This window comes from Artibeus jamaicensis, unplaced genomic scaffold (genome assembly GCF_021234435.1).
Source record: "Artibeus jamaicensis isolate MK-2021 breed Jamaican fruit bat unplaced genomic scaffold, CSHL_Jam_final contig_548, whole genome shotgun sequence".
In the NCBI taxonomy this organism is placed as follows: domain Eukaryota; kingdom Metazoa; phylum Chordata; class Mammalia; order Chiroptera; family Phyllostomidae; genus Artibeus; species Artibeus jamaicensis.
The window spans coordinates 9,101,328-9,128,400 of NW_026521883.1; the positions used below are offsets into that span (position 1 = coordinate 9,101,328).

Sequence of the window (27,073 nt, forward strand, 5' to 3'; positions counted from 1 at the left end):
GCCCAGGTGTCCGCACCCACTCCCCGGCCCTCCTTCTCCTCCAGGGCCCGGCCCCCGAAGCCCTGAGCTCTTGGGAGGGAGGAGGGCGTGGACCGGGTCTGCGCGGCTGAGTTTTGGGGTGAAACGAGTTCGTCGGACCCTGTAGCCCCAGATCAGGGCACAAGCGGAGCCTACTAGTTCCTGAAGCCGACGACCCCGGAGCCCCGCGGTGGGGGCTCCCCTCCTGGGGCCACCGGAGCGGGGATGCCGAGGGCGAAGCGGCGCCCGGCACCCGGTTCCACACCCCGCGGGCTGGGACAGCGCGTTGCGCGCGGCCCCTTTAAGAAAGTTCGCTGGGCGAGTTCATCAAAGTTTAAAAACTTGTCGCGGAGAAAGGGAAACGGGGAAGACGAGAGAGGGTGAGAGACCAGCGGCAGCGGGGAAAAGCCGCGCCGGGGGCGAGCGTGCAGCGGCCCGGGCCGGGGCGAGTCCGCAGTGGGCGGCGGGGATTGGCTGCGCGTTCCCCCGGAGACCGCGCGGAGGGCGGGGGGCTGGCCCGGCCCCAGCTGAGGCCGGTTCCGGCCCCCGCCCCCCGCCACCGCCCGGCGCCCGCCCCCTCCCCCGGCGCCCGCCCCCCGCCGCCGCCGCCGCCGCCGCGGGCGCACTCGGCGGTCGCAGTGAAAAGGCGGAGGCGGCGGCCGCTCCGGCTCGGCTCCGGTTCCCAGTGCCTCCCCCGCCGCACCCCCTCCCCACCTCCCGCACCCGCCAAACTTGATGTGACCCCATACCGACGCGGCGGCCACCCCTCTCACCGCCCCGCGCCCCCCACCGCCACCCCGCCCCGCACCCCCGGAGCGCACCGCTCACCGCGCCCCCTCCCGCCTCCTCGCCGGGGCCCGGCGCCGCGCTCGCCCTCCGCATTCCCTTCCTCTCGCCGCCCCCACCCCACCCCCCGCACCATGAGCAACCTGAAGCCGGACGACGAGCACAGCACCAGCACCGGCACGGGCTCCGGCGGCAGCCCGGAGGAGGAGGTGGGTCTGCGGCCCCGGGACTCGTCGGGTGAAGTGCACGCGGAGGTGGGAGGGGGAGAAGGCGCGCGGGGCCGGTGGGGCCATCGCTCCCGGAGCCTTTCCGCCGCTGCCCTTCGGCCCGAGAGAAGCAGCCGGTGTCCGCCCGGCGGGGGCGGACGGCCTGGACTGCCCCGCCGGGCGGGCATTGTCTCCACGCCCTCCCGGGCTCGGGGCGGGCCGCCCCACGCCTGCTGCCCGCGCGTCCCTCGTTCTCCACTCTCGGCCCGGCTCGCTGCCCTCTTCCCAGGCGCTCCTCCCGTGTGGCCGGGACTCCCGCCTCGGCTGGAAAAAACCGAGGGATTAGCCGGTGGATGGGCGGGCGGCACAGTCCTTGCCCTCTCCACCCTGACCCCTCCCGGTGACCTTGGAGGCCCGGGCCAGCCTCCCGGCACCTTCGCTCAGTAGACCTGGAGTTGTGGCTGTTGGACGGGCTTCCCTCGCATCCCCAGAATCTGGGCTTTGGGAGGAGGTCAGCCGGCAGTTAATTGAGTTGGGAAGGAGATGTCGAAAGACACTTCCCGATTCTCCTCCCTCCGGTTTTGTCCTGGCAGCCAAGCTAGGACCCCCAACCTGGCCTGGGTGGGATTCCTCACGTAGAGGTGAGTTTATCTGGTCCACCGACTGTGTGCTAAGACGTGGAAGTATGAGGCGGCTTCGTGGAATCTCCAGCAGCTGGTTGGTTAATGGGATGGTGAACTTGAGGAGGATGTAGGGGGTGGTGAGGTGGTGGATACGGCTATCAGTGAATGGAGACCAGGAGCTGGGTGGGCTGAGACAAAAACTGGTGTAGAAAGGGGACATGGTTTGCAGCTCCCACGAAGGGCCTCCATCCTCTGCTGTGACACTCCAGGGCTGAGAGACCCTTCCTGCCCCGCCCTGGCATGCTCTTGCCCAGGAAACCAAGGGCCAGTTATCCAGCCTGCGCTCCCTTCCCCTTGGTTTGGGGGAGAAACCGCAGAGCCCCTTGGTGGGGGGCTGGCCTTGCTATCTCCCTCAATTCCAGTGGCGGTGCTGCTGGCCGAGCTATAGGTTTGGTGCAGCATGGCGGCAGCGGCCCCACTGCTGGGCTGGGCTCCTCCAAGTGGGAGGGATGGTGGGAGGGTCACACTGCCAGCTCCCACTCTTAGCAATTCAGAGGCCTGCTGCCAACCTCAGTCCACCAATGACATGACATCTGAGAATCTAGGTCTAGATTCTGCTTTCTGGGGGTGGGAGGGAGAAAGGAAGGAATACACAGCCCTTCACTTTGAAGGGTGACAAGGGAAGGCCTGACATCTGTCCATTAGTGTGGCGTGGGCTCCAGTGTGGTGGCATTTTATTGGCTTCTGAAGGTCTTGTCCTCCTTGGTGCCCACAGGTTCACGGCTTTGGGGACCTTAACCCCACCCTTATTCTAACTGGTGGTTCAGGATCTCCCCCTGAAAGTTGGGGAGGGGGACAGGGTTGCTGATATGTGTGGGGTCTCTGCTTGGCCTCCTGTGAGTTGAAATTGAGGGAGAAGAGCTGTCTCCTGTGAAGCTGGACAAATACCCCGAATGCCACTTCTGCTAGAGGGTTGATTTGAGCAGGGACCTCACACTGCCCAAGAGGCTGGGCTAACCCTCAGACCCACCACTTGGAAGTGGGAAGGCGTACCAGGTGGCCAGGCCAGTCTTGGAGAAAACATTTCAGATACTGGTCACTTTTTCTAAGTGCCTTTTTTTAGAGGGCAGAACCCTCAAGAATTGGAGTCCTTGCTACTCCCTGGGGGTGGAGGTGGCCATGGCCCTGTGGTGATTTAGGGAGTCACTGCAACTGGTGTTGAGGGAGGGCCCTAGGCCCATGGTTAAAGGTCTAAAACCAAGAGCTCTGGGCTTCTCCTGGAGCCCAGTGTCTGCTCTGGTTGGGTAAGCACAAGTATTGCTCCCTGCCCTGAAGAGCCTCTCGTCTGAACAGTGGGCCAAGAGCTCTCTTGCTGGGGTTCCAACTGGGACTGGTGATTTGAGCTAGATCTGGTCTCCTTCTCTGTAGCTTAGATGCCCCTTAAGCAGTTCATTCTGCAACCCCTAAGAGTTCCCCCCAGGAGAATCTGCATGAGCAGTAGTGGTTTATTCTCCTGGTGACCTAGGCTGGCTCTTCCCAGTTGACTATTGGAGATGAACTAAAGCAAACCTGGAAAACCCAAGGAATCTCACTTGTCCACCATAAGGCCTCAATTCCTAAGGGTGTGAGATCACTGGAGAAAGGGGTGTATTTTTTTTCATGATTTCAGGATGGGGTTTCCTTGGGGCTGCTTGTCTTTTTATACTCTTGACTCTTGACAAATGCTTTGTTTGTATAGCCTGGACCCTCCCTGCTTCCCTACCCTACCTATGGGGGCTTCGATCATATCATAAGCATTAGGTTCCTTTTCCAGCTTAGGGCCAGGGATATAGGTAAAAGATCACATAGGCTGGGAGGTGAGAACGGTTTGCTGGGAAGCAATGGAATGTTAAATACACGGCAGATAAAATAAAGGGATATCAGCAAGTGGTACAGCGGTGCCACTGAGAAGTTAGAGGTCAGCCCTCCCTGAGATGTGGCTGAGTGGGCGGTTGTTAGACCTGTGGGGGTGGGAAAGGCATTCCAAGAAGAGAGAATAGCAGGGTTGATTGCAGAACCAGATGGCTCATTTGGGTGACTACCAGAAGTATGCTGTGTTGTAGCATTGTTGGGGAGCACACTATGGTCGTGCAAGCTTGGGTGCAAATTGGCATATTTTTCAGCCACTTGGGAAGATGTGTTACAAGCGTTGATATCCTTTGAAAGCTAAGGGAGGGCTGCAAGGAATTATGGGGAAGATCTGCAGGGGAAGAGCTAAGTGTCGCTGCTGGTATAGAGGCCGAACCCTCCCCCAGGCAGGTCCTGTCTGGTGCCCAGGCTGCAGAAGGTGAGGTAATACAGCACAAGAGCCCTGCTCTGGGCGCACTTGCCTCCGATGCTGCTGGGCCTCGGACTGGAGCATGCCCTGTCCGAGTGACTCTTGAGGGATGGGCTAGGTAGTGCAGTGTTTCAGCGGGGGGGGGGGATGGATGGGACGTGTGGTTGGAAAACATTCAATTTTGAAAATGGAGACTTTACTTTCATAATAGAAGGTATTGCTAAGTTATAGTAACTATTCATTGGGGTCCCCAAAGGGGAGGGATGCATTTGGAATCTTGGGATGAGGGGATGAGTCTTCATGAGTTACACAAATTTTATGTCAGTAACCATAGACAGGGATCAGTGGCAGCTAAAGAAAGGGGTGACAGTTTGCCTTGAGAGCCTTGGTCCCTTGCTCTTCTCCCACCCCCATCTTTGCTTGTTCCTTGCATCCACTGTCGCTGGGCCACAGCCTGGTGCCCCTGGACCCATCGACTGCCCTCCAGGGACCAGCCGCGTCCCTGGCCCTGGTAGGCCAGGCCAGGCTTAGATGAGTTTGAAGGGGTTCTGGGGTCCAGTGTGCAACCTGGGCATGCCCCTCCCATAGTTATTTTCTCTGTCATCAAAACCACTTGACTGAATCTGGGACTTCTTGGTACTTTGTCTCCAGGCTTTTATTGGTTTAAGGGAAGGGACCCATCTCTGCTTTTGGCTTTTACCTGGGAACAGGGCCCAGCGGGTGGATTCGGGCAGATCCCAGTAAGCCAGGCTCCTCTCCTTCCTGGGTGTGGCTGTGGATGCCTCCCCTCTGCTCAGATAACCTGTGGGAGAGGCCAACCTAATAACAGTAAGTCCATATACAGTATTTGTGCCAGGCTTCGCTCTAAGCACTTTGCCATTTGAACTCCACCAGCTCTCACCACAGCCCCATGAGTAACTCCCATCACTAGCACCGTGAGTGAGGTTAAGATAACCCCGTGCAGCTTGTGAGTGGGCGAGTTGGGATTTGAATCCAGCATTTGCTCTTTACCGCATTATACCTGTTGTTCTGTTTATATTAGGGTTTTTTGTGAGTCTTGGGGGCAAGGGGAGAACAAATCCTGCAACTAAAGCTTTTGGACTCTGAGCTTTGGGGGATGCCGGGCTCTCAGCAGAAGCTCAGGGGCCAGTCCCTCTGTTCTGGTGGCGTCCCAGGATTGGGTAAGGGGAGCTGCCTGTCCCTGCCGGAGAAGCATTTTATCACAGGTATTGTTTCGAATTGCCATCTCGTGGTGATAGTGAAAACCAGACCAGGTCGTTTTCACTTTCCCATCCTCTGCAGGCAGGCGCCCCCTTGGCCCTGTGGGGGGGGGGGTGCCGACCGCCTTCACGCACCATGACTGAAGTGCTTTGAGCACCTTGACTAGAGAACCCATGCTTGCTCTTAAGTGACTGCCTGTCATTTGGGGGGAACCACTGCCTTGGATCTCCTTATGTCCTCCTTCCCTGCACACAGACAGCTTGGCCAGTCTGCCCCAGGGTGAACCAGCTTCTGAGTCTCACTCAGCATTTGGACTTCTGGCTTCTTATCCCCATCGTCAGTGGGCAGCTGGCTACTGTGAACAGAGGCAAGACAGGGCCTTGCAGGCTGCTGGGCCTTTGCCCTCATGCTTTCCACTAAACTTCCAGGCAGGCCTTGGGGGTCGCGGAGAGGGGGAGCCCCTCCTGCCTGCCCTGATGGCTGAGCTCCTGGTCAGAGGCCACCTACCTCTTGTTACTCAGAGCTGAGCGAGAGTGCTGGAGTTCTCTGCCATCCCCTGGCCATGGCTGCTGCAGAAGGGTCCTCATGCCCCTGGCAAAGCCATGAGGTGGTGGGGCGGAGCCCATCGCTGCTCTTCAGAAATGATGCTGCAGTGAGGGGGGGGGGGTCTGCAGACAACCCATGAAGCTTCCTGTGCCAGGACCCTGCCCGTGTCCCCAGGGACTGGCACAGATGCCTTGCTTTCTGCTTCTCCTTCTATTCTATCCTTGGATGGGAAGAATAAGGTTGCCTCAAAGATGTGCCAAGGCTAGACAGGTGGCAGTGTTGTTGGGTCCTCCCTCCCTGAAGAGTTGGTCCACTGGCGGATCCATCTGTGCTGGGGGGCCTCCGGAGTACAGCAAGGGGTGGGTGTGGTGGGAGGGTCTGCCTAGACCCATCTGCTGTGGCCTTTAGTCATTTATGGCTGGCCGAGCAGAAGTTCTTGGCTGTCACAAGTTATCAAGACCGCCTGTGTAGTTCCGGACAGGACTTGGGCTCCCAGGGAGAAGGGGTGGGGCCTGACCTGGACCGGGCTGGGGTAAGTGTCTACAGTACCCAGCTCCTCCGGGGCATGGCCAACCTCCCCTTCCCCAAATGGGCCTTGGGCTTTTTTTCCTGGGGTGGGAGGGTGGTCAGTAGAGGTTACTGGAATAGCACCTGAGGCCATTTTTGAGAACCTTTGTTGCTGTGAAGGCTGTGAAGAACTTCTGCCTAGGCTGGCCCCTGCACTTGGTGGATATTGTGGCCAGGTGCAGGCACAGCTGGGGATGGAGGGACCCTACTGTGTTTGTGGCAGGGCAGCTGCCAACCCTGACAGGGGCCTCTCCCAGTGGGACCATTACATTAGGAAACGTCTCGTCAGGTGCCATCAGCCTCCATCAGCCAGTGGGCAGTGTGGGGGCCTCGCCCGTGTGTTGCTGGCACGGTGTGTGCACGCTGAAATAACAGTACTTGGCTTAAGGGTTGGAGGTACTGGTGTTGGAGCTGGGAGAGGGGTGTGAGGTGTCCCTCAGCCAAAACTTTGAGTCTGTGGAGTGGTGTGCAGCAGTGGTGACAGCTGCAGCCCTTTCCAGGTACAGGGGACAGGCAGCAGATCTGCACTGGCTGACCACACAGTACCAGGAAGGATGAGAGGTGTATGTTCCAGAAGGGCGGAGAGCCTTGCTGGAGGCGGGGGTGGGGGGAGGTGGGGCTGCCATGCTGGGGGCCCTGGGAGCCTGCCACTCTGGGCTGCTTCTGAAAGCCCCGGGCCCTGGTCTGTCTAAAACCGAACGGAAAACAGGCGCTTGGCCACAGCACCGAGTCTGCATAGCGCGGCCCGTGCTGTTTGGTCTGGTTCCCTGAGTGAGGTGTGGGTGGTGCTCACGCGGGCTTTGACCAGTGTGCTGTCCAGACGGTAGGCCTGTTTCCAGGGTAGGAGTAGAGTGGGCGTGGGGTCCGAAGCCTTCTTATTGAACACTTTATACATGCCAGCCCTCCCTCCAGAAGAGTAAAATTTAAAAAGAAAGAGAAAAATATACATGCTGGCCTTGTCTCTCGCTTTAGAGAACTTGGTTCCCCACCCCCACACATGCAGTCAAAGCCGTGGCACCTTGCAGGCTCTGGGGGGAGGAGCCCCAATTTCCCAGGCAACTTCAGCTTGATTCCTAGTTCTGCTACTGGCTGGCCAGGCACCTAATCCCTGAGCTGGTTTGTCCATCTGTTAACTGGGCCAGTACCACTCTTGCCCATCACGTCAAAGGACTGCCAGGCTCCCATGCCAGTGATAAGCATGAAGAACCTGGAAACCACAAAGTGCTGCCCACCTGGGGCCTGAGAGTCTTGCCCTGATGATATGTGATTTGGGGCTGGAATTACAGCAGGGGCGAGCAGAACACTGCAGTGGACCCTAGGCCTGGGCTCTACACTAGATTAGACTGTGATGACGGTGTTGGCATCCTGGCCTGGGAGCTGAGCGGCCCAGAGCCCCTTGGAGGAAGCCCGGGGAGTGCTGGGGTTCTGGGAGCGTGTGCGTCTCCATTCCCGTCCACTGTCTGGCTGTGTCTGCTTGCTCTTTATTCCTGTGCCCTTGTTCAGCCCTTATAAGTCCCGGGTCTGCAGGCCATGTCGCCACATTCCATCCACCTCTCGTCAAGTGGCCTCACTCAGAGGGACTTCTTTCCCCCCGGGAGGGGTAAGAGCGCCCTGCTGGTGCCAAGCCTAAGCATGGGACCCAGGCAGAGTGCAGCCCCCACCCCACCCCCTCTGGACATGCACTACAGGAAAACCCTGGCCTCAAGATCTCTGCAGGGGAGCAGGGACTGCCCTCTGAGCCTTCCAGCAGGCAGTCCCAGTATTGCCCAGCAAAGACCCGTCTCACACCCCAGGCCCAGCTTGACCCAGCGCCTGGCTTCTGACCTCTGCTCTCCTACCCCCTTGTTCTCTAGCCCCTTCTTCACCACCCTCTTTGTCTTCGAGTGGGCAGAAGCGTTAAAGCTCAGAGCAGATAGAGGCCAGGTTCTCCTGCTCCCTGGTGTCTTAGTAGGTGGGGTGTGAAGGACCCTAAGACATCTCCACTCCTCTGCTTTACTGCTGAGGCAGTGGAGGGGGGCCACGAAGCCACCCGCCTGGCAGGGCAGAGACTTCAACCCCAGCTCCCTGACGGTTGGTTCGAGGCTGTTTTTCTTTTGTGTCCATGTCTGGTCAGCAGTCGTTCGCTGAGCAGGAGGCTGAACCCGAGTCCCTTGTCTTGACTCTCAGTGGGGTCCCTTTCCCTGGGAGCAGCCAGGTAAGAGCTGGGTGTAATGATGGCTGGTATAAGTTCAAAAAGGATCTTCAGTGTCTTTATATCAGGGAAGCCATAAGCTGTATATAATGCAGCTCATAAACCTCCATGGACTGGCTGTTGGCGGGGGCAGGGGGCCTGGGCTCAGGCCTCCTTGGGCTACGTGCACCCAGCTGTCCCGTCCAAGGTGTGCGAGGGAGGGGCCCTGCTCTAGCCTCCCCCCACACACACTCCCCCCAGTCAGTGGGGCACAAGGCCACGCTCAGCTGCTGGGAGTTGGCAGTCTTCCAGTTTTCCCTTTGACCTCCTTGTAGCTAACTCTGTTTGGCATGACCATGGAGTCATCCTGTGGGACCCCAATTGGCCTTACGTGAGGGCCTGTTTCTTCCCTCTTAGCTCAGGAGCAGAAGGCCACCTACCTGTTCCCGGGTACCCCTGGGTGTCCCCACTGGAGTCTGAGTGGGTGGTGATGTGCCATTGTGGTCTGTAAAAGAGCTTTGGCTTGTGAGCACCTGGGGACCCTGGGTCTGCCTCTGGTGTGCTGGTGACCACGAGCAACCCACTGGACCCCCAGGGCTGTGGTTTCCTCATCTAAAAATAAGGTTTCTTCCAGCTCAAATATTCTGCATTTCAGTCGCTGCGGAGGGCTGGGAGCTGGGGAAGGATGTGGGAGGGGCTTAGGAGAGGCTTGTTTTTCCCTTTTTGGATTCCACCGCCTTCCCTAAGTGGTGTTTTCCAGCCAGATGACACCGGAGAGCTCACGCTAAGCAGCCAGTAGGCGGGATTCAAAGCAAGCGCGTTACTTAAACATTTTGATGGAGCAGACAGTTGAAAGAGTTTTTCCTTTCCAGACTGAATTCTAACTTTCAGAGATGCTAAGGGAGTGCTACAAAGAATCAGTTTTCAAATGCCATCTTTACCTCTTTGGTAGAATGTTTCTATCACCCTAAGTGGAGTTTCGTGAGTGTCTTTCCCTGAATCCCAGCCTCCTGAGGCCGGGATTTGCCTGGAAAGCAGGAGCCTGTCTTCCGGGGGGGGGGGGGGGGGCAGTGTGTTCCTGGTGGACCCGTAGGATCTATTTGGGAGTGGAGTGAGGGAGGAGTGGGGAGTGGCCCTGATGTTTTCCTGCCTCAGCATCCTTTGTGGAGAAGGGATCGTCCTCTGAGCAGGTGGACCCGGGAGTGCAGGCTGCTGTCTTGGAGCTTACTGGCTGGGGTGGGCAGAAGGCTGTGGTTGTCCCTCAGTCAGAGGGGAGGGGGGTGTAGTATCCACGGATATACCACTGTTTTTGAAAGTTGTGTTTACCCTTTCCATCTTTAACAAAAGCTGGTGCTTATGGAGCCTGTTCTCTGGGCCACAGTACCCTGCAGCTGCCCTTAATCGAGATGGTGAGTGTTTAATGGCCAGTATGAAGGTCTCTTGTGTTGAAGAGCTGGGACAGGGTAGAGCTACAGAGCCCCCAGCATCAGTCCTGCCCCTCCCCTTGCACAGGGGGTCACACACCTGGTGAGAGCAGAGTGGCCAAACCCCAGCCTGGCCTCCGACTGAGTGTGGGATCCCCTTCACTGGGGAGGGAGGGCTCTGTGGCCCCGGCTGACCACGCCCAGGGGCTTTGCTTGGCTGTTCCCTCTGTGTAGGATACCCACCCCCTCTTCCTCCCCTGCCAGCCCGTTTCCCCTAATTCCTGCAGGGCCCACTGTGAGCTGGGCCTGTGTGTGCCCTGGGGAGGAGGGAGGCCTGAGCAGCCCCCGTCCAGGAAGCTGGACTGGTGTGGGGACCCCTGAGTGACAGGCCTGCCCATCGGAGTGTCCAGAGCCGAGAGAGATGTACCCTGACGGGTAGAGATGGATCGGTGTCCCGTCTGAAAGTGTTTTCCACGGAAGCCTGAATTTGCGCTGTGAGGCTGATGCCTTGGGCATGCTGCCACCTCCCTGCTGAAGGCTTTTGTTTGATTTCACTTTTTTCTGAAAATCTTTAAACAGATTTCCATTTGCCTGATAGAAGAACATCTTGGACACATAGATGTGAATGAGCTTTCTAGAGCCCCTTTCTCCTACTTCTCTTTTCCCATAAAAAGTGAGGTGAGCTCTTACCTCTGGGCTGGGAGGGCTGCAGAGAGCAGAGGAAGACCCGCACGGGGACCCGCGGCTCCCCTCCCTATCACGAAGGAAAGGACTGTGTAGCCCTGGGAGCCTGCGTCCTCTGTCTTGCTGGGATTAGAAAGTGTGATTGAGCCCTGGCCTGCAAACCAAAGGGTCACCGGTCAAGGCAGGTGCCTGGGTTGTAGGCCAGGTCCCCAGTAGGGGGTGCGAGAGAGGCAAGCACACTTGATGTTTCTCTCCCTCTCTTTTTCTTCCCCTCTAAAGATAAATAAATAAAATCTTTAAAAAGAAAGAAGAAAGTGTGGTTGAGAAGCTCCTCCTAAACCTTTTTTTAAATCTTATTTATTTACTTTAGAGAGATGGGAACGGAGGGAGAGAAACATTGATCAGTTGCCACTCACACACTTCCAGCTGGGGATCCGGCCCACAACTCAGGCCTGTGCCCTGACCGGGAATTGAACCAGCAACCTTTCAGTTTGCAGGCCAGCACTCAGTCCATGGAGCCACACCAGCCAGGGTATCTCCTAAACCTTTCTTATGCGAGGGGAAACCGCCCCTTCGTGTGCCTTTGAGGCACTGCCCTTCTCGGGCCCCTCCCTTGGAGCATTGGGGGTGAGATTCTGGGGCCACAGGGGACGAGGGAAGGCGTGGTCAAGAGGTTGGTTGGGAACCTTAGCACTCTAGGTCCATCACCGGCTGAAAGTGGAAGAGCCCAGGAGCTCACAGCAAAGACCTAGACAACCCCAGGAAGTCCGCCGACCGGTGAGAGCCTGTGGACTTAGAAGGGGCTGGACCTCCCCTTCTAAGGACGAGAGCCAGGACCCCCTCGCCCGCAGCAACTTCCGAGGAAGCCTGGCAGCAGGACTTGCATTAGGAAAGAGCTGCCTCAGGGCCCCCACAGCCTTGGGACAAGGGACTTGGTTGTGCCAAAGGGCCAGCTGGTTCCTGTAGGCAGGCCTGGTGCTGGCTGGGACCTCCAGCAACTTTGAGTCTGTTCCTGTGCCGTGCAGACCGCACAGCCGTGTCTGCTGTGCGGTGGGACACTTCTGTGGGCCAAGTTCTTTGTATTGAATTTGGTGCCTCCCCTAGATTTCATCAGCAAGAGCTGTTCCTCGCCTTGTTTCTTTCCCTGACCTCTCAGGATGCTCCCTCCCTCCATTCTGCACCGCCCCCCACCCCAGTACCCACTTCACCCCATCCCAGACCATCTTCCAGTTGTGCTAGGGACGTGGCCGTGGTCTAGCACCATCTGCTCGTACTTGCCATTGAAGACGGTCATTTTACAAGGGCTGCAGTGCTCTTCCGCATTTCAGGACAGGAACGAAAATAGTCCCAGGGGTTGTGTGGCTACTTCTGGAGAAAGGGCGAGTGTACGGAAGGAGAAGGGCCACATACACGGTCTCAGTGACTGCTAGTAGTAGCCTGGGGTTGTGGGAACGACCCCTTTTGCTCCCTTCAGATACTGAAAACATTTTTGTGGTAAATTCTTACAATACATTTGTGGAGTGGACAGGACATGGGTTCTCTGGTGGATCTTTCCATCTTGGCGTCAGCCAGTCGTCAGGGTCTGCACCCGGCCCTTCAGTGCATGCTGGCCCTGGCAGCAGGAGGCTGGCAGCGGCCAGGGGCAGGGGAGGTGCTGTCTGATGCTGGCCTGAGACACAGGACTGACTGGCCAGGCCTTGGAGGAGTAACTGCATGTCACTGTCCCTGCAGAGATCCCGACTGTGCTGTCAGCTTGCTTTGTCACCTTCCTATTCTGAGCCTCAGTTTCCTCATCTGTAAAATGAGGTGCCCTTCCCTCAAATGTTACCTACCCGGGAGAGAGGGAAAAGGAACCCAGTGACTGGCCGAGACCGTCTCACCTGTGTTGTGCCAGCTCCAGACTGACCCGGCACCAGCCCAGCCTCCCCAGGCACTTGTCACCAAGCAGCTCATGGCAGCTGGTGGGTAAGGGCTGCGTGCAGGTGACTGCTGTGAGCAAACGCACATTTTGTGGAGCCTCCCGTGTGCCGGCCATAGAGTCGGGCGCTGTCCTGGAGGTCAGTGGTATCCGCGTTAATGTGGATACACAGATTCTAAGACATGAGGCGTCTTCCTCAAGCCAAGCCTTAGGCTGGGGTGCAGACTGTGGCCTAACGAAAGCTGGTCGTCTTTGCCATTTATGGCGTTACTCTGTCGGCCACACTGAGCCCTGTCTTTCTCGGGTTGGGAGTTTCTTTGGAAGGACTAAGGTGCACAGAGAGGTTAGATTCCAAATGCTGAGGCCTGGCTCTCGTTTTGGAGGATGTGAAAGTTTGAGACGTGGCTCCCTCCTTTGGGGTTTTAATAGAGTCCAGGTGAGGGATAAGCTCAGACAGGTAGAAATGATATGAAGGATCCTAATGGCCCCGGAGGACTCAGAGGTAGCAAGGGGAAGAGAAGAAGTGAAGGATGGGTGGGACGGGCGCCTTCCTGCTAAGGAACGAGGGAGGGCAGCCTGAGAGGTGACAGGAGCAGCTGCCTTGAGACCAGCTGTATTTGGTGCCCCTGGAGCTTGTCGGGGACCTGGAGGAGATGGGCCGCAGCGGGACCAGAGGGAGTTGGACGCAGAAAGGCAGGCAGGTGGGCTCTAGAACCTCTTGTCCTTTTGGCGTGTAGCTGGCTAGCCTGCTGCTCTCCTGCCTCGCTCTAGCCCAGTTTGCCGGTTTCTTCTCCTTCTGCCCCCATTATTCCAGCTTTGCTGTCATCCTGAACAGGTGCCTAAGGAAGGGACTGGCTACTAAATGGCTGATGGGCACATTTGGCCCACCCATAAGGCTGATGAGGCCACCGAAGTGCCACTCTGTCTTCCCCTGTGGCCGTGGGTTGCCGGAGGACCGGATGACTGAGTCTGGTCCCTGAGTCTTACCCAGCCTCGTTCCCTGGCAAACTAAGCTGCATGAGCCCTTTTTGGGCCTCAGTTTGCTGCTTGCACAGAGACTAGGCTGTCATCTGCCGGGGTAGCTGGGATCAAGTGAGAACCAGAGAGGCTAGTCAGGCCAAGTTTTCTGTGACTTAGCCTCCCAGACTTTGATCCCAGCCAAGGGTCTGTGACCTGGTGGACAGGGACTCACCACCTAATCCATAACTGCTTTGGCCTCTGTTTGTTTCCGGAGAGGTGGCCAGGGACAGGATACGAGCAATAGTGTGGCCTTTTGAGCTCTTCAGAACCTGAAAGGTAGAAACCAGAAGAAGAGGCTAGAAACATCTGACCCAAAGGGAGGGCGGGAAACGAGGATCTGAGCTGGGAATGAGGGAAAGATCCCCTCTCCTCCCTGCTCCCCCACCCAAGCAGGAAACTGTGCTGAGAACTGGCTATTTAAGAGGGCCCCTGGGGAGGTCCAGCCAGAAGGGAGCCGTTTGAGGAAGGGTTTAAAATTAGCCGGGTGAGAAGGGTGGCCCTGGGAAGAACTGGGGCAGAAGTTTCTGTGGGGCTTCTCTGGCTCTTCGTCTTTGGCCCAAACCACGTCCCACCATGGGGGGGGGGGGGGGGGTGACTCAGGCCCACCCAGCGGGAACCTGGTTGGTTCACACTCCTTCAGCCCATCCTCTGAGGGTGGTCTGGGTACCCGAGTCCAGGCACCCACAGGCAGGTATTGTCTCTGCCAGTCCAGATGAGTGCCAGGTCTGCTGCCGTTAGAGAAAAGCTGGTGACCCTGCAAGCCCCTTCTGTGTAGGGGGTTACATGGAAATTAAAGGCCTTTCCATCAAAGGGCAGAGGGTGTGAAGGATGGTTGCCTTCTGGAGTGCAGGGGCTCAGTTGAGCCCAATCTGGAACCTTGGCTGTCCAGTTTCTCCCAGGTGCCTCTGGGAGCAGGCCAGCGCTCAAACGCTGTCTGTACAGGGGTGCAGAGCTGCTGGGCTGTGAGGTGCACAGAGCCCTTGTCCTGGACCTGGGAGCTGGGCGTGTCTGTTGAGGGAAAGGTCTGACTAAGTGGGGAGCGAGGTGCCCTAAATGGCAAGGGTTTGCTTCTTGGCAAAAACTCATGTGAGTGAAGAAGCTTGTTCTTACTCATTTTTTTTTAAATCAGGCACAGGCTGGGAGTCATCCTTGTAGGGTGGGGGTGGTGACACCGGCAGCTGGGTTCCTTAGCCATTTCTGGTGGTGTTGTCAAGCTGTGTGTGTCAGGCGTGACATTGCCAGGCTGCCCTGGGTTCCCGATCAAGCCAGTGCCTGGAACAGGGCTGTTGGCTGCGTCCCACAGGCCGTCACTCAGTTCAGGATGTTAGGTCTGGCCAGAGTCACAGGGTGGACATCTGGTGTCTAGACCTGGCTTCACTACCGACCTGTGACCCCATTGAGGGCAAGGCTCATAAATTACAGCATCACCTGCCTCACCTGAAGCTGGCGAGAGATCCTGCTTGTTCTTCAGAGCCCAGCACAGTTGTTCCATCTCCGAGTCCTCACCCAGGTCTCTTATTTGGTAAACACTTAGTGCCGGCACCACACTAGGCACTGGGCGTGGAGGCAAGAATAGAACACATTCCCGGCCACTGGCGAGCTTACGTCAGGAGCAGTAGCAGGTGGGTGTGAAAGTGGTGGGCCCTCTGTCGAAGTCGCTGCTGGGCGTGGCATAGCGCCTGTGTTCCGGTTGCATCTTTGCCTCTTCCTGAGACCAGACAGAGCCTCTCAACCTGGGGTCCCTGGGTATCTGCCGGAAAATATAGGCATTTTAACTTGTGCATTGGGTGGAGGCGGGACAGGACGTAAGACACCATGGTTTGCTTCGGATATCAGAGGTGTCCTTGATCTGTGCACTTATTATTATTATTATTATTATTATTATTATTATTATTAAATAGATCCTCTCCTGTGCACGCACACTGCAGGGCCTTGCCCAGAGATACAGAGCACATGCTTGCTGAGCGACACCAGCACGGCAAGCCTAGGGAAAAGCAGGCGCATGGGAAGGGCTTTGAAAAGTTAAATGCTAAAAAACTGCATTCATTTGCCTCTGGAGGCCCAGGAAATACAGATCCCTCACTTCGCTTCGCTTCACTCTGGAAGGATCTGGTTCCTTCCTAATGGCAGGGCTGCCATCCTTCTCCCTCTGTCCGTCTGGCCCTGACCTCTGTGTCTCTGTCCCCAGGTCCGGACACTGTTCGTCAGTGGCCTCCCTGTGGACATTAAACCCAGAGAACTCTACCTGCTATTCAGGCCATTCAAGGTGAGTCTGGGCCCAGTCACCCACGGGTGGGGGTGGAGCCTGGGGTGGAGGGGAAGCATCGGGAATGAATCTCTGACCAGGATCGGGTGGCAGGAGGGCGGCAGGAAGACGTAGGCCAGTCTCAGAAACTGATCACAGACCCAACTCCCTGCCCTGGTGCTGTTAGTTCACATGTTGCTTTTTGTTGATTGCTCACCCCCTCTGAGCCTCTGTTTCCTCATCTGTAAAGTGGGGATGTGGAGAATCTCCATAGATTTTGCCGTATAAATAATCTTTGAGATTCACTGTGGCCTTTTCAGTTTGCAGATGAGAAAGCTTAAGAAGGTAAGCTCAGTGCATCTGGATTACAAATCAGTGGAGCGAACAGGAATTTGCGCGTGAAATGGTGACCGCTGTGGCTTAATGCCCACCCACGCGTCACTCCATGTGATTCAGAATGCAGGGTGGAGGGCAGAGAGGGTCGACTTTGGGGGAGAAGAGCATGAGAATGAGACAGGAGAGCAGGAGGAGGGAGAAAAGACGGGGTGATGTCGGGGGGCCGGGGCAGCACGGCGGCAGCTCTGGCCTTCCCCGTTAATGACCGACCTCTCTCTGCAGGGGTACGAAGGCTCCCTGATCAAGCTCACATCGAGACAGGTAATGTCTCTCAAAGGTGTTTCTTCCTCTCAGCCCAGCCCAGTCTGTTGCCTTTTCCTCCATCTTGAGGCATTTTGGGCAGCTGAGACCTGCTCCCTGTGCCCGCCTTCCAACCTGGGCTGATGAAAGTGGCCCCCACAGGGTCCTTCTTCTCACCGGTCAGCTCCTGGCCCTCCCTCTCTGACTCTTGAGCCACAGTCCGGCGCCAAGGTGGACGCCCAGAGACGTGGTGGCTACGCCCTGGCTTGGGACGCCAGGCGACAGGGGGCCGTTCGGGGTCTGGACCGAACCGTGGCAAAATAAAGTTGGAGAGGTTTCAACCTGTTTGCCCTTGATTGAATCTGGAACCTCCCCACGCACTTGATATATTGGAGCTCCCTTCCTTCCTGCAGAAGACATGGAACTTACTCTCAATTACCCACATGCATTTTTTAAAAAAAGACTTTCACTGAGAGGGCAGCGTTCAGTGCAGTGGATAAAGCTCAGTGGGCATCATTCCCACACTGGTGCCTGGTGGGAGGCTTCTGGTGCACCAGAACTGCTGTTCTGGCTGGACATAGGACGGAAATGGGCAAGAGTGGCTTTTCGTTGCTTTGGGAGTTTTTTGGTGTGTCTGTTTTTGGAGGGGGAGATGAATGTTGGGAGAGATGCAAGGGTGTTCTCTCTTTTTCCTGCTAGCCTGTTGGTTTTGTGATCTTTGACAGCCGGGCAGGAGCAGAAGCAGCCAAGAATGCACTGAATGTAAGTAGACGGAGAACAGGTCCATTTCTGACCTGTGGACCCCCTGCCCAGGCAGTGCGTGTCCTCGTTCTGTCTTCTGCAAACCCTCCCTGGCTCCACACCCAAGGGAAGGGCCCAGAGATGTACCTTATTTCCTAGCAGCCTTGGGGCAGAGTCCTTGGCTGTGCTGTCTTGGCCAAATGTCACTACTCACAAGGTCTGCACAGTGGATCCTCTTGTCTTGGCCCATGTGGGCGGGTCTTTCCAACAAACTGTTTCTGGGGACCCTATGTACCTGCTACAGTGGACAGTCTGGGTTCTACAAAGTCAAGTCTTTCCCCTTCTTCCTTCTAATACAGGGCATTCGCTTTGATCCAGAGAACCCACAGACCCTGAGGCTAGAGTTTGCCAAAGCCAACACCAAGATGGCCAAGAACAAGCTAATCGCTACACCAAATCCCACCAGTGCACACCCTGCCCTCGGAGCACACTTCATCGCCCGGGACCCCTGTGAGTGGCACTCAGAGCAACAGTCGGCTGCCCTTGTACTTGGCCTGAGCTGAGAGCCCCAGTGGTGTTTAATACAGAGAGCAGATAATGAGATTCTCATTGAGAGAATCGGGGTGCTTGCATGCCCCCCTTTGGAGGAGGCTGCTCACATCCACAGCCACCTTTCTTTGTGGGTCCCACACATCCGTCCTGCCCTGCAGCCTTTGCTGGACCTCGGACAGCCCGAGCCCCTGAACCGTCAGCTTGCTCGGCTTCCCCTGAAACCTGTGATTTCTCTTGTTAAGATTGCAGCAGGCCCATCAAGAACTTCTCAAAGCAGACTGGGTGCTCACCATGCCAGGCCAAGTTAATACAGCTTCTTGCCCTGGTCTCGGGGAGTCTGGTCTGAGTGGGGTCCTTATGCTTCAACCATAGAGTTGAGTCCCCTTTTGTGTGTGGAATGGGGTGGCGGAAGGGAAGACCTGTGTTCTGACGATGGGGGCTATTGTCTCCCTTTGCAGATGACCTGATGGGGACTGCTCTAATCCCCACGTCCCCAGAGACCTGGGCCCCCTACCCTCTGTACACCACAGAGCTGACCCCAGCCATCTCACACGCTGCATTCACCTACCCAGCCGCCACTGCTGCTGCCGCCGCTGCCCTGCATGCTCAGGTAAGCTCTCCCCCTCTTGGGGAGAAGCAGGAAGCGGGGGATGAAGCCTCTAAGTTGGCCAGACTTTGTGCCCGCCCGGCCTCTGGACCACACAAGACTCTGGAGCTGCAGCAGAACTGCTGTGCTCTGACAGTGCCTTAGGGCTCGACTCTGGCAGAGAGGAGGGAGGGGTAAGCTGTGAGGCCACGTCGAGGGCCCGGAGGCAAAGTCCCGAGAGAGCCCCAGCTGAGGTTCCACCACCCCCAGAACACTTGCGGCCCCGAGCTGCATACTGCCCAGAGCAACAGGGCCACGGTTGCCATCCCAAGCCGAGTATAGTCTTCCGGGCCCAGCTGCCTGTTCCTGTCCTCCTGTCTTTATGAACTTGAGAAAGTTCTTAAAGATGTCCGTGCCTTGATTTTTTAGTCTTGTGGAAAAGGAGACTAATATTATCTGCCTTGGGGTTGTCGTGAGACTTAAACGCTAACACACGAGAGGTGCTGGAATGGTACTTGGGCTGAGCGTCCCAAGTCTCGGCGAGCATTCCTGTTCTCACAGAGCCTGGGTGCTCTCGCTTGTGCACGGGCTGGACGGAGGATGCATGTACTTCCAGGGGAGGGTCAGGGGAGGGAGCTGGGCCAGGAGGGCTCACTGCTCGCTGGGTGCCATGCCAGGTGCTCGAGAGGCAGACAAGCAGGTGGGCAGGTACCAGCCCGTCCCTGTGAGGCAGTGACAGGAACGCCAGCTGGATGGCTGGGCACTACCAGGTAGCACGGAGAGGCTGAGGGGCAGTGGCGAGCCCACCTTGGCCTCTGATCAGTGGGAAAGAGTGACCTGGCCAGGGTGTGCCGTGCTGTCAAGAGGGAGAGAACAGAGACTGCCTGGGCTGGGCCGGGGTGGTAGAAGGGGACAAGGAGGAAAAGGAAATGAGAAGTCAGGAAGGAAGTGTTCGCAGGAACTGGAAGCCGTGGCGGGAGGAGTCGGCTGCTCTGGCCGAGGGCTGAGTTCCTCTCTGTCTCAGTCCTCTGGAGGCCTTGGTGACGTCTGGGTGGCCCAGTTCCAGGGAGGAAGGTTCAGATTCTGGGGCTACTACCCTAGCAAACCATTTTCCCTGGCAGGGGACCTCTCCCCAGCTGTGGCCACTTTGGACCGTAGTGTCAGCAGAAGATGTTAACCTTGGCTGTGTTCCCAGCTGCGCGGCACAGACAGCTGGGAAACTGATCAGGGAGGGAAGGTGGTAAAGATCTTCCCCCAGAGGGAAATATTTGGGTGTTTGCCACAAATCGGATTCTGTGGTGGGCACAGAGCAGGTGGCAGGGAACACCGTCCCTGTCATCTCCAGTGGCTCCTGGCCATGTGGGGATTTTAACAGCTGGGGTCCTCGCCTCTCGTCCAGGTTTGCCACCAGTTAGCTACCTGATCTCTGGCAAGTGGCTTCACCTCTGGACCTCCATGGCCTCGTCTGTAAAGTGAGAGGATTAGATCAGATCTGGTGAAAGGTTCTGCCTTATCTGCCGACACTCGGCCCGGACAGTGACAGGCAGAGGTTGGGAGCCAGGGACAGTTAGTGTGTCAGGTGAATAAGGAGTGGCGCCTCCGCCCTTCCCTCCCCACCCCACCCCTGCTGGCTGGGCCCGTGCGCTGCTACCTGCCCCCGAGGGCGCTGTGCCCTCCCGTTGCCTTTCATTCCTGCTGTCACCCCCCCAAGCCTTGTGGTCGGCGGCCTCCCAGCCGCTGCCCCAGTCCGGATCCTGGCTCTCTCAATGCCTGTGTGACCTTGGGCAAGCTACTTAACCTCTCTGTCTCAATTTCTTTGCAGAATACTGATAATCATACCTACTTTGGGGGGCAGGGCAGGGGAGAGCAGTGGGGGGAAATGGGGACGACTGTAATTGAACAATTAAACATTTTTTCTTTAAATCATACCTACTTCTTAGGGTCGTACAGAGGACGGCTGTGAAGTGCCAGTTATTACAGCCGTTACTCAGTCTCATTGTCCAGCTTTCTCCCCTGGTCCTCTCTGAGGCTGGAGGTGCCTGAGCGCCTGCCTTCTGGCCGCCCAGGGAAGAGGGTGGAGGCCAACTCAAGGGCTAGTGGCGTTTTCGGGGAGGGAGACTAGCGACAGGAGACGGGTCCAGGTAGTGAGTACCTCTGTCCCTGCCCCTCGCTGTTTGGAAAGCCATGTCCTCAACAGTGAAACGTGCTGTCAGGGCCGAACGCAGTAATGGGCACAAGAGCACTTTCCGAGCAGTAGCATTTTTTCTTTTCCTTCCCAGAGCGCCTTCCTGCCCATTGACCGCGCTGCCCCAGAAGCGGGGGCGAATGTGCCTGAGTAAAGGTGCTGGGCAGTGTAGGTCCTGGGGGGGTTATTCTGAATGTGGAGGACCAGCAGAGCTGAGTTTTTCTGTGCCCGGGGCAGGCGGCAGCTGAGGGACAAGAGGGGATGAAGAGCAATTCTTCTTTCTCTACCCACCCAGATGGGCACGTCCCCACCGCCGCATGCCCTTTGCCAGTAGCCCAGCCTGAGGCCCAAGGGCCCGGGCCTGTGGGAAGGGCCAGGAGGCGGTTCATCCCACCGTCTTGGCACACGGCCATCCTGCTCAGCCTCCTGACCCACCTGACAGAAGCTTCTCCTTTAGGGGGGAAACAGACCAGAGGTGTGGGTAGCGGGGGCACACTGAGGTCGGCACGTACAGACGGACAGTGGCCTAAAGGCAGGGTCCTCCTGGACTGGACTTTGTTTTCTGTTTCATCTGAGGAAATGGGGTCTCTCACCTTCCTCAGAGTGGCTCAGCCACTTTCTGTTGACCTTGAGGTTGCATGAGCTCTCTTACCTCTGTGTTCTTAGCTGTGTAATGGGACGGTAACAGTGTCAACTTCGTAGGGTTCTTGTGAGGATTAAAGAAACTTACTACATGAAAACTTAGAACAGCATGTGGTACATGCTAAGTATTTCATGAGCATTAGCTATCAGAGGTCTGTGTTTATGGGGGAAAAGTAAGCAGCTATTTTTCTTTTTCATCTTTTTTCCCTTCAGTTTATCATCCTGTTCCCTAAAAAGTTGCTACTTTTAGACCTTAGACATGGTAGATAGTTGCGTGCAGGTTTGTAAGTAAATCTCTGTGAAGGAATCTTCTACAAAATTTACTGTATACACACTAATCATTTTAAACCATAACTGTCAGGACATTTCCCCACGTCAGTAAGTGTGGCTCTGCACTCTAGACGCCTGGCCAGCCCCCCATCGTGGGAGTGCGTCGGGTCCCTGTAGCTGGTACGTAGGTTGTTGACGCCATTTCTTGCCCCCGATGGGCCCAGCGGCAGCGGACGTCTCTGCTCACACCCCTGGGCACCTGTCCTGCTTGTTTCCTTGTCATGCATTCCTAGAACCGTTAGCAGGTCGAAGTGCAGACTTGCCCATCTGGGTTAAGTAAGACTGGGGATTACTTCAATTGACGGTTGGGCGAGTGAGGCTCCTGTGTTTATTGGCTGTTTGTGTTTCTTCTCCAGTGGATTCATTCCTTTGCCCACTTCACTTCCTGGCATGTCTTCTTAGTCCCAAGATGTGAGCAGGGACTGAGTTCGTGCCCCTTGTGTTGAGATGCTGATCCTCTTGGAACCTGGTTCATTCTAGATACCCAGGGGGCATCCCTGTGGGGCAGTCTCTCAGGACCCCAAACCCCTGTGAACAGCTAGGGGGCCTGGAGGGTCCATCGTCCTGTCCTGAGCTGGCACAGGAGTGGACCATGCTCCTGAGGGGACAGTCCAGCCGGCCTGAATGGGGTGTCTGAGGGGAGCAGAGATGCAGCCCACCTCAGGGCAGGGCCTCCTCGAGCTCCGAAGCGGGGTCTTCCCTCTACTTCCTCCCCGAGAGGGCGGCCGACCCATCTCAGGCTGGGGGGGAGCTGCCGCCTTGGGGGCAAAATTCCAGCGCTTGTGGGGAGAGTGGGGCTCCCTGAAGGACCCCTCAGGCAGCTGCAGGAGCCTGCAGTGTCCCTCCCACTCTCGTCCAGTGTCACGCCCTCCTCCAGCCCTGCAGGGCACCCAGCTCGGCGGGCACTCCCTCAGCTGGAGGCTGGGCGGACGGGGTGGTCAGGCCCCACCAGGGGACTCCCTGAGTCAGACCACAGGCTTATCCGCAGCACTGGTGTTGGCTTTCTGGTCGTCCTTGTGGGCCCAGCACTAGTGTCCAGCTGGGCTTCCAGCTGAGAGGGCACGCATGGCCCCACAAAGGGGAGGAGAGGCTTCCTGCCGCCCGGCTGTCAGCTGGGCAGGAAGGGAACCGCCTCCAGACGTGTAGGAGGCAGGGAAGGTCCCACAGCCCCCGAGTCTGGACAGCTCAACTGCTAGAAGAAGCTCTCGACCCCCTCTGTGTGGTGTGGGGCTCAGTCAAGGTGGTTCCAGCAGCCTGGGCTCAGCTGTGTCCTGATGACGGCGATGCCGTGTGCTTGGAGCCCAGAGGAGACCCTCGTGTTGGCCGGGTGACCTGAGACTGCCCTGCTGTGTGTCACATCCCAGCGCCCCTGACGCCCGCGGAGCGTGTGGTGACCAGAGAGAGCTCTGTGCTGCACAGAACAGCACCTCACAGTTGGGGGGGCCCAGGAGCAAGTTCTTAGGAAGCTGCCATCCACCCCCCAGTAGCCTGTCGGTACTCGATAATCTTTTCCACCCCCCAGGTGGCCACTGGGTAACAGCCTTGGATGGCGACTCTGCTGCTGCTCAGTTTCTCCATTGGCTCTCGTGTGCCAGCCCTTCCTTTCCTGGAGGGAACCTGGGCTCCCACGTCTGGGTGGTCTTCCCCCTCACATGCCCCCTACAGTGCCCGGGCCCCACTGTCACCCAGGCAGCCATGCTGGCTGTGACCGGGGCAGCGGCTTTCCCTGCAGGCTTGGCTTGGCCCCCTGCACAGCTTACCTTCCAGACAGCGGGCCCGTGGGGGAGGGGGCGCATGTCATGCCCTGACCAGTTTCTGGGAACCCTGCTTTGGGGCTGTGTTCTCAGGGACCTTCTGGAAAGTGCCGGGGTTCTATAGCTGACGGCCCACACTCGAGGGCTTAGCTGGTGGGTTACAAATCTCTAGGCTTCAGAGGGTTAACATGGAGGGGAAAGAGGGATCGGGAAGCGGAGCTTGGGAGGACGCAGCATCTGGGTCTTGTCCTTGGCCCCCCGCAGAGTTGTACAAGGACGAGACCAATGTCTGGAGTCCTGCCCTGTGGGGACCGCACTGGCTTTGCTTGGTCGAGTGTTTTACATTCCGCCGTACCGACCCTTCACGCCTGTGTGTGGCGTAATCATCTCCAGCCTGCAGCTGCGTGGAGCCACTGAGACTGAAGGAAGTTGAGCAAAAATGTATTGGGTTTTCTCCTAATATTAGGAGTTCCGCTCTCTCCCTGTAATGGAGAAGGAAGGGCTGGTTGTAGGCACCAGGGCCGCTGGCTGCCAAGACTCCACCTGGTGCAGCCTGGCACACCCTGGTCAGCTTTAGTGGAGGGCAACGCACCGCAACCATTCTCTCTCTGAACCTTCACCCTGAGGAGGAGGCCAGTGCGGAGGCCTCTCCTGTTTTCAGGTGAAGAAACTGACACCTAGAGGTGAGTGACACTGGCCCGACCTGGGCCAGCCAGTCAAGGACAGAACCAGAACTCCAAGGGGACACACGGCCATGTGTGCAGGGCTCCCCTGTGGAGGGAAGACTGCACAGCGAGCTCCTGACCTTGGCTTCTTTTGCAGGTGCGCTGGTACCCTTCCTCTGATACCTCCCAGCAAGGATGGAAATACCGACAGTTCTGTTAGTTCCTCAGTAAGTAAGTGCTGGCCTGAGGACCAGGATGCGTGGCCTAGACCCCGGCTTCCGGCAGGGCCTGGTTCCTCGCTGCCCCTCCCCCCCCCAGCCTGAGAGCCCACTCAAGGCCTCCCTGAGGTCATGCACTGGGCCCCTGGCTGCTTTCACCCCCTTCTCCTGCCATCCTTCCCATACTCCTGCCCTCCGACTCCTCACAAAGGGAAGGCCCCAAGTTCAGCTCCATCCCCACACCTCTGCTCATGGCCACCTCTCTCCCCTCCCTCCAGGTCTTGTTACCACAGCTTGAAGTGCCCCCCGCTGGGGAGGAAGCTGCCCTGAGCTTCCACTGCCCCCAGGCGGCCGGTGGAGAGCTGCTGCCTCCCTCCAAAGACTGTGAATTTTAAGCCTGACTCAGTGGACTGCTTCCTGTTTCCTTTCTCTGTTCCTCAGCCCTGCCCTGCCCCAGAGCCCTCCTCCCAGGCCTCAGGGGAGGCCTCAGGGGCCTGCTGGCCGGGACACCCAGACCCGAGCCGCACTGGGACCGAGCGAGGCCTGACCTCCGCTCCAAACTTCTGTAGCTTCACCTCAGAGAAACGAGGCATTTGATTTTGCATGTTTTCTGGCATGAATTAAGACACTTAGACTTGTGTATATGTGAGTGTACAGTTTGTTCTCACACTGTGTCACCATAGCAACAGGTCCTGGCCTTTCATGGTTCATCATTCCTGGTCCCGCTCTCCACGCCCCTCCCCTGCACCCAGCCTGCTTCCGTGGGGCCAAGCCCTGCGGCCACTTCCACCCTCCACTTCCCACCGCCCCACACTCTTCCAGGCTGAACAGCAGCGACCACCCAGCAAAGATGAGTGTTTTTGTTTCAGACCAGGGTTCTCCGCTTCCCCCTCAGACGGGCCAGCAGCGGTTCGGAGCATCCCTTCTCTGCCCACTTTGCTTACCTTTCCACCACACACCCCAGCCCTGCTGTTGCTCCTCATTCTTTCCAGACTTCGAAACCAACCAAAAAGTGAAAGTATTTTTGTACCCTGTGTAACAAAATATTTATGCATCATAAAGGATTTTTCATGTGTGTGTGCAATTAATTATTGAAGAGACCTTGTTCGCCCTGTCAGATAAGTTTAATGTTTAGTTTGAGGCATGAAGAAGAAACGGATTCCCATTCTCCAGCCACGAGCCTTTGTGTCAGGCATTAGTTTCAGAAAAATGAAGGGAAAATTGTGCAATTTTTTGTTTCGCGAGCACGTCGGTGCTTCGCCCTTGGCCGAGGCTGTGGCTCTCCGGCCGTTTGCAGACTTGGGAGGCGAGGTGGCTGTTGTTAATTGCTGATCCTGCGAGAATGTGAATCTGGATGATGTATGAAATGCAAAATAAAAAAATCATCCGAAGTAAGTTCTCTCCGACCTTTGCTTCCACGGGGGGAGGTGGGCTGCTGGGGTGGGGTGGAGGCGTGGCCAGAGACGGACAGATGTCAAGGGTTCTGCCCCTGGGGGACGTGAGCGGGGAGGGAAGTGGCTCCAGGCCCGAGAGCTCTGGCAGCCTCTCCCTCCTTCCCTCTTGTGTCACTGGAGTCTGAAGTGGACGTGCGACCCCCCCAGGGGCGGTACGTTGGGGTGGAGCAGGGATTCGTCTGCCCCCCGGTGTTTGAGGCATTCACTTCATTTCGAGATTCTGTGCCCCACAGAAGCCCTGCGAGGGGCCCTCACTCTCCAGGTGCTGCTGTACACGGGCCGGGCCCTTCGTGGCCTACGTCATTTGCAGGCCCCTGCATAGAGGAGGGCTGTGGCTTGGGAGGTTGGGCTCCTCCACGCAGTGTCCTTGGCGCGTGTCTGGTGAGGCCGTGACACAGGCGGGAGCGCCCAGCAGTCTGGCCCAGAAATGGGGAAGCACATCCACCCACTGGGCCTGCAGCTCTGCAGCTCTGGTGCCCGAGCGGAGGTTTGCTGGGAGTCCACGCACACGGGTGGGAAGGTCGGGAACGGGGTGGTGCCAAGGCCCTGGGCTGCAGTGGACCCCGTCAGGACACCAGTGGCCGGCCCTGGTTCTTCCCCTTTGTCACTTAGGGCCTCGGTGTCCTCCTCAGTGATGGAATTTGAAATCCCTTGCGGCCCCTACAGTGTCGGAGCACCGACCTGATGATGGCTTTGCTGTTTCTCCTTTCTGCCCGTGGCCCCCTCCCCGGGTCCTTCATTGCTGGATTCAGAAGCTGTGCCCAGAAAGGGAGGGCAGTGGGGCCCCCGAAGCCTCCCTGCCACGGGGCAGCCCTGGACACCCGCTCACCTGCACTGGGTGTGACCTCAGGGTCCCTCTCCACTCCTGCCTCAGCCCTTCTCCGGCACCCCAGGCCTGCACTGGGTGACATGGGTCTGCTGTGTTCTGCTGGTGACTGTCAGCTGTCAAAAGCCCAGGGTATCAAAGGCCTGGGGCCCAGTGCAGCCACAGCTGGTACCTGCAGGTGAAGAGAGGACACAGCACCCCCAGGTGCCAGGAGGGCTCTGGCCCTGTGTGTAAATGGGTTTCGAGTGGTGGGTTATCTGGACCCTTGAGGGAGGCTCTGGGAGGAGGGGCGATGGTGTTTGTGTACATCCCAGCAAGTGGGGGGCAGTGATCCTTTCCTGTCTGTACCCGCCACCTCAATGCTGTATTTGGGTCAGCTGGGCACTTGCCAAGCAAGCCAGGCCTGGCCAGCCTGCATCCCCTCCCAGTGCTGGTGGGGAAGCTGCTCTGAGCCCCACACCCCCGCCCAGGGCCAGGGCGGTAACTGACCTACTTTAACTGTGTCAGGAACCACTGGGTCTTCCTGAGGTGGTGAATTATTTAGCTGGGTGCTTGGGCCTTTCTGAGAGGGGCTAAGAAAGCTGCTCCATAATTTAAAGGCCCCTGCTCCTCAGGCTTCCCTGGGGGGCTTCCTTCACACTTCACTGAGCAGGCCTCAGGCCCCGGTCTGAGAGGGAGGGGCCGGGAAGGGGAGCGAGGCCCCGAAGCCACCCCAGAGGGGCTCTCCCGCCGGCCTGGG

The 27,073-nt window shown here is 57.6% G+C and overlaps 1 protein-coding gene across 1 annotated transcript; it reads left to right on the top strand.

Moving 5' to 3' along the window:
- The first annotated feature begins 404 nt into the window (after positions 1 to 404).
- Positions 405 to 25,445, top strand: RBPMS2 (RNA binding protein, mRNA processing factor 2). The gene is made up of 8 exons (XM_037155669.2): positions 405 to 1,013; positions 15,689 to 15,766; positions 16,364 to 16,402; positions 17,081 to 17,143; positions 17,482 to 17,632; positions 18,133 to 18,284; positions 23,994 to 24,063; positions 24,333 to 25,445. The coding sequence occupies exons 1-7, from the start codon at positions 939 to 941 to the stop codon at positions 24,054 to 24,056; spliced, it is 621 nt and encodes a 206-aa protein (XP_037011564.1). The 5' UTR covers positions 405 to 938; the 3' UTR covers positions 24,057 to 24,063; positions 24,333 to 25,445.
- The last annotated feature ends 1,628 nt before the right edge of the window (positions 25,446 to 27,073 follow it).